A 7,300-nucleotide genomic window follows, 5' to 3' on the forward strand; every position below is an offset into this window, starting at 1 on the left:
GTATTTTACAAAGAACTAACATTGGCCAAGTTCTTCTTTTGTTGAAATGAATTAAAAACCCTGCTGCTGTTGAAGTCAATGGGAGCAGAGTTGGTCTGAAATTGAGAGCTTTAGAAAATGTCACCATCATCCTCTCCGAGGTTATACATTTTATTGCTGTGTAGTTTAAAAAACCAAAAAGGTAGAATTCAAACACTGGAAATCATCATAATCTGTTCTTTTTTCTTGTAAATTTGCAAGATTCTGAATATACTCACAATGTATTACTCTTTCCTCTCCCTGAAAAACAGTCTTCATATTTTGTCATCATAAACCAGTTTTTCTATTGTATATAGACAAACTGTGTGAATGAAGCCTTCAGGCTACTTGGTTTGTTAAACTAGGCCATGCAAAATGTGTCTCAGAGTGCTCCACACAGAATTTGATATTGTGAGTGAAATGAAAATTACAAACAAACAAAACAAAAAACCCCAAAAGACAACAGCTTATAAATCAGGGGTGGCCAAAATCCAGCCCATGCAACTGTCAGCTATACATGATATCTTGGAAGATGTAGTTACAGTACTTCGATTTTGAACTTAAGCCTTTAACAGGACCATGGTGGGCTGGCTGGGCACCCTTGTTATAAGCTGCTGTCATTTAGAAATGTCCATGCTTAGGACGGTGGTCTTCCAGAAGCATCTGCCAATGCTTTGCTGTTTTTCCCTTGAAATGCAAGTGTTGACTACAGATTTAGAGCAGGCATATTTGTGGCAAGGATGAAATAAGGACAACAACTGCAAAACTGTGTTGTTTTTATTTTAAACATGCAAAATACAGTTCATGCATCTGCCATTTTGAAAAATCTTTCAGTCCATAGCAGATAAAACCAAAGACGTTTTGGCTATCAACTCTCAATAAATGTTTCAAAATGCTTTACAGTGTAAAGATAAGAAATTTAGCAAAATTTCAACAAACCTGTATAAAAAACAGATACAGATAACTTTTTATTTCAAGGCGACATGCTGTAATGTAAAGAGTTAATTCCTGTTTTCTCATAAAAAGTTTTCAACAATACAACTGCTTAACAGATTTAAGCCTTTAAGGCTACACATGCAAAAAAAATTATTATTTGAGTTAAAAATCACCAAAACGTGCTATTTTTTGTTTGTTTTGTTTTAAAGTACAGTAGTTGTCGTTAGTAGCATTTTTTTTAATTCTGTAAAAGTGTGCGGGGAAGGTTCATGGAGCTAGTGTCCTGGAAGATTCATAATCTGACATACATTTTGGTTTAATCCCTTTGCCATTGTAATAGTCCACCACTTGATTTGGAACTTCAGCCAAAACGCTTTTTGCTAGCGCAGCTGGGGATGCCTGCAGGAAATGGTAAAAAACACAGCGTTAACCCAGGACTATGCAAAAGGTGCTGACTGGTTTTTATAGCCATAGGCATCATGAGGTCATGGTGATGAGTGTGGCTTAAAAACAGAGAAACCAATATCAAACAAGTGACTATTTTAGAGCCTGATCCTGCAAATGCTTTGGTGCTGGCAGACCCCTTTACTGGCATCAAGCCTCATGGAAGACCACATGACTGCACAGACACAAGAGTCCATCCATGCAGATCAGAGCATAGGACTGAGGCCTTACACTACAGCTGCTGCACCTGTGTATATTCTTAGCCTGACTGTGCAACAGAAAAGAACCAATCATAATGAGAAGGACTGTCTCATCAGAAGACTGGGAAGATTTATGTTAAACAAATATTAGACAAAGTTGAACGTGTCTGCAAAATCTCTGTAAGAAGACGGGCCTGAGTGTCAGTCATTCTTTAGCCAATGAATACTGCAAGGTTTAAGTTTTAGGGAAATTTTACCATCTGAATAAAAATACTGTATTTATTCAAATTTAAATGAATTAATTAAAGCATTTCACTAATACCCCATCAGGCTCGACTGGTTATGGCTTCTTGTTACTGCAAGTCTCAGCCTCCCTTTAGACTTGGACCAAAGGTCACCTCCACTCATCCTAGTTGTAATGAGCATTCAGGTTTTCAGGCTGGGGATGTGAGGCTAGCTGTATCACTGCCTTGTGTGCTGTTGGCTATAGAAAAGGCGATGCTCTGTAGCCTAATGGACTACTAGGTAGACCTTTGACTTTTTTTTATGGGCACTGTAACCCTGCCCCCCCAATATAAATTATGAGTTTCAGCTCTGTTGCACTAAGTATGATCTACCATATTGAAACTGGAAACTCCTTGAAGGCAGAGAGAGTTACAGCTATGACCCTCTGCAAGCATGTGGGTCACGCATCATTGGGACTACAGATTACTGCCATTATTAAGGCCCCCTCTGCAAGTTACAGGTATCATGCAATTAACTGGTTAATTGCACAATTATCTTAAGATTAGCTACACGTGCAAAGTAGCTATCATGCCATAAAAAGCTCCAACCAGTTATAAAGGTAGACCTAAAAAATATGTACTAACTTTATAGGTGGTTGCTATTAAACTTTAATTTGCACATGTAGCAGGGTCTCCCTTGGGCTGGGAGCCCTGTCAACTGACAGGGTTTCCAGCTGCAGGAGCACACAATGCCCAGCATGAAGCTCCCAGGCCTGGGGGACTGTGCTTGCTGCAATCTCCCAGGTTCAGGGGTGTGTGAAATCCCCGGGCCTGGTAGAGCGTGGCAGCCATTATCTCCCAGCCCCAGGGTGTGCATGGGCCTGCTCTCAGTTGAGGGGCTTCCCACTGTGGAAACTTGCTTCTTGCCAGTGTAGGGGGGAGCCCAGGATTAGGCTCCCTTCTGCACCAGCAATAAGGTGTAATGGGATCTAATGCATGCTCCCACAGTCACACCTCCTGCCACATATATGCAGTATTGCAGGAGGTGCAACTGTGTGGATTGCATATTTGATCCTATCGTGCCTTTACCTGCATGTGTAGAGGGGGGCCCTAAAACCAGAAACACTGGCTCAGACCACTACAAATTCTTTTCTTTAAATATAGCATGTCTCTGACCGTGGATGTCTGGGAACATCACAGCTAACGGCAAAGGACTTGTCTGGGTATGCTGTTGGTCTGTTGTTAAACTGTCAAAGTGAACTTAGTACTGTAATTAGAGCCCTAGCAGTGGACTCTTGTGACTGAGTTGAGTCCTGTTGGTCTACTCAGGCAAAGAAATGAATCAACAATTGAAGAAGCCCTGTGCTTGGACATGACTAGCTCCAAGCATTTGAATATATCTGTTTCCAAAACCCCTCAAGTGTTGACAAGGTGTGCTAATGAAAGAACCAGCTCCAGCTCCCACTGATTTTGAAGGAAAGGCTCCCGTTTGACTTTGGTAGTTGCAATGGGCCATAAATCACATTATTGAATGTACATCAACAGCTAAGCTCAGTTAAAAGATCCTTTCTTTTTAAACAACTGACTCCTGCAAGGCAGCATTCAATCATGTGGTTACTAACTACTCAGTACAGAATACCTTGTTTTTGCTAGTGGGCACTTTTAACCTCACTCTTTCTAGGTAATGCTTTTGGTTCAGAGCATAGTTGCACTGCCATGTATAAGATGATTAGAATACCTGATTGATTCTTTTCTTATGTCACTGGGCTGGATGCTTCTCTCAAGAGAAACTGAAAATTAGTTTCATATAGGAAGTGAACTGTATGTTTACTTAATGTATTTATAAAGGCATGAATCCAGAAGCGTAGAAAAATACACTTAATTTACATATATTTAACAGTGACTAAATATTATAAAATTCAGAGAAGTACTAGCAAACATTAGAGGAAGCAAAAATATCATTTGTATTGCAAGCCTCATAGTTTATTAGTCATGTGCAAAACTGTGACAGTGAAAAAGAATATATTTTCATATTTAGATTTTGTTGCTGAAATCTGCAGACATTAAGGTACTCAATGAATGAGAAACTTTTGAACAAACAGACAGGGCAGGACATATCCTTCTGATGACTGCACATGTAGATGTTTTTTCCCCAAGAATCAAACGTTCTTGAGCTCTTCCATTTTACTCTTTTTAAAAGAAAAGTGTGGGATTTTCACAAGTGCTCCCATATGTCTCAGTAGAAGCATTTTTGAAAATTCCAGCCCAAATGTGCAAGAACTGGGAACACATTACCCAGTGCTTCCGTGTCAGCTGGAGGGAAAATACACTTCTACAGAAAGGAGTGGAAAAGTAAGGGAAAAAACACAACACATGAATTCAAAAACAAGTCACCAGGGGACCCGGCATGGCTCATTTTTCATATATACTGTGCACCAGCAGTTCCCATTGACTCCACTGGGATGCATGAGCATTCAACAATTAAGATAAATCAGATCAATACAGCATGACTCACCCAGTACTTTCATACTGTATAACCATACAGATAGTACAGGTGGCTGCCTAGGGTGGTAAATTGTAGGGGGATGGCAAAAACAGCACTTTGGGCAGGCAGGCAGCTTGCCAGTGCTCTCGGTGTGCAGGCAGCGCATACATGCTTGGTCAGGCTGGGCTTGGCATGATGCTTCAGGTGGTGAAAATCTTTGCCCTGGGCCTGGACTCATAGACTCACCTTCCTATCCCACCACACAGCCAGTCAGGGCCAGATTAACCCATAGGCAAACCAGACACGTGCCTAGGGCCTGAAGAAGGGGCCCAGTTGTGTTTATTTTACATATTATAATTACTGAGTTTAAAAAAAAAAAAAAAGGAATATAAATATACAGTATTAAGTAGGGGCCCATGAGTTTGTTTGCCTAGGGCCCACGAAAGGGTTAATCCACCCCTGCAGCCAGTCCCATCTTACTTTAAAAAAAGATTTGATCTTTTAAATCAAGGGCAGGCAATTATTTTGGGCGGAGGGCTGCTTACTGAGTTTTGGCAAGCCATTGAGGGCCGCATGACAGGCAGCCAGGGGCAGATAAATATTAATTTTCTAAATTTTTTAGGGGCCCCATGGGCTGGATAGAATAGCCTGGAGGGTGGCACCTGGCCCCCGGGCTGCATTTTGCCCACCCCTGCTTTAAATGGACCTTCTAACAGGGACCATTACTGCTTTATAGAACTCCTTTCACTTGAGTGCAGCTTCAAGTATAGTTGTGCAAGCTGGTGGATCTTATTCCAAAATTGGGGCTGGCTGTGGTAGAGCACTGGACTCATTCTCACTGCATCGGAAATATGCACCGACTCTAATGCCCCCTTTTTGCCAATTGTCAAGCTAACATATTGTGCACTGTTTTTGGTGTAAACGTGACTAAGACCCTACCCTTTGTTCTGTAAAGTGTACATGTGCCAATGGACACTCTAAAAATGTTCTTAGGAATTTAACGCAGCTGGTATATTCATTTTGCTACACAATTTTTTGCTGCATTTAAATGTGACGCCTGAACAGCAGAGCAACAAGTACGCTGATATGAATACTTCCTTAACTGAGGTTAACACAAAACAAACAGATCAACAAGCAGTAGAAAAATAATCTCCTATGATGATAATTGGTATATATTACAAATGACTGTTGATTCATTTCTCAAGCCTCACCCTGCCTAATCCTTAATTACAAAGTACAGTGGAAAACATTGCTCCTCGCTGAGGTAAGAGCTTAGCTTTCGGCACTCATCCATGGTATGTGTTATTAAATCACACGTGTTAGGCTTTGTGATTAAACACAAAAGAGAATGGAATATAAGCCATGCATTGCATTAGATTTGTGCAGAGTAAATCTGTCATGCCTCCAAAAAGCAGAAAAATTCAGTCTTTAAAATACCCATTGTAGAATGGCATTTTGTCACACAATTTTTATATTCTTGTACATTTACCCATTGTCCATGGGCATCATTATTCTACCTTTATAAGTGAAGGAAAAACAAATTGTTTGGACAATGATAATTTTGAAGGCCAGAAATTCAGTTCAGGGAAAACACTTTTTCTATTTTCATGCTACTGTGTAGTAGCCAACGTGGAACCCAGTCAAAATGCACAATGCTTTTTCTATATGGGACAATTACTTTTAATGATAGTGATTATCTGGATGGTTAAAACCCACCAAAATTACCATCATTTCTACAGCTTCAAGAGTGTGCCTGGTAGAAAGATATTCAAGAAGGTAAGCTTGCTGTCTTGAGAGATGCTTATTCTACAAGGGTCTTATCTTGCCAAGTTATACTTGACACCTTGCAGGGTGATCTTAGCACTTCACAGCTTTAGGCCCTTACTTCCTATTCAAATCCTAATTCAGCAAAGAAAGTCTTTAAGAGCACATTCAGTTCTAAGCATATGCGTAATCCTAATGAATTAAATGAAACTACTTGTGTGCTTAATTATGCACATGCTTAAGTGTTTTCCTGCACCTGTACTAAACTCAATCTTACAAAGTAGAAAGGATCCATTTTATATGCTTATTTAGAGTGATTCTTTCTTTTGTTCTTAAGCTCACAAAGCTTGTGGGTGAGAGTGATTCAAAAAGTAGATCACGGCTGTTCGACTGGTGACCTGCTGGCTGCATGCAGCCCACAAAGGGTTAAATGGCAGCTCCTCCAGGCTGTCACTCTCACTGCATTTCTCCCCCTTCCTCCTCTGGCTTTTGCTCTTTGTCCCTGCCCAAAGGGGCAGGGCACTGCAGCACAGTGCAGGGAGCTGAGGGTGAGGCTGGGTCTGCACAGATGCAGGATACAGGGGTGGGGAGGTGCCTGTGTGGGTACATGATACAGGGGGGGGGGGGGCGTCTATATCCAGGGGGCCTGTGACTCGCTATTGTGTGGACCAATGGGGTATGCAACCCATGACTGCTTAGAAGTTGGGCAGTCCTGAAGTACAGCAATAGGACTACATAATTTTAGTTCATTGGATGAATTTGGGGTTAACAAAAATAAGGGTTTTTAAAACCATTTCCAGCAGATGGGAGAAAAAAAGCTTCAGGTTGAACAAAACATTTCATTTTTGAGCTTTTTAGAATTTATATGAAAGTCCACTTATAAATGAAATGCCGTATTTAAAATGAAAATTCAAAATGTTTCATTATATTAAACAAAAAAAAAGAAATGTTTTTAATTTTTTAGAGGTTTTTTTAATTGTTTATTTGGCAAAAACAATTGGAAAAAATTGACACGAGCTTGCAAAATGTTTCAAGTGACCCCCATTAACATTTTCCTGAAAAAGACAACTTGAACAACAACAACAAAAATCTCTTGACTTGATTGAAAATGTTATGTACATATTAGACACAAAAGGGAAAGCTTCTCAGTTAAGCCTGCATTAGATAGGTAAGATATTTGAGGAACTTCTGTTTCTGGTCTTATTCTGGGTGCTTCCTGTACATAACAT

General features: G+C 40.3%; 1 protein-coding gene across 1 annotated transcript in view; it reads right to left on the reverse strand.

The window, feature by feature from the left end:
* Positions 1-777: 777 nt before the first annotated feature.
* Positions 778-7,300, reverse strand: part of CPNE4 (copine 4) — a 367,095-nt gene continuing 360,572 nt past the window's right edge. The window contains exon 15 of the mRNA XM_019508845.1: positions 778-1,353. Within this exon, the coding sequence (XP_019364390.1) occupies positions 1,222-1,353 (132 nt within the window). The 3' untranslated portion in view covers positions 778-1,221. The remainder of the gene's footprint in view (positions 1,354-7,300) is intronic.

This window comes from Gavialis gangeticus, unplaced genomic scaffold, assembly GCF_001723915.1.
Source record: "Gavialis gangeticus isolate Ggan-Ray unplaced genomic scaffold, GavGan_comp1, whole genome shotgun sequence".
Taxonomy (NCBI): Eukaryota; Metazoa; Chordata; order Crocodylia; family Gavialidae; genus Gavialis; species Gavialis gangeticus.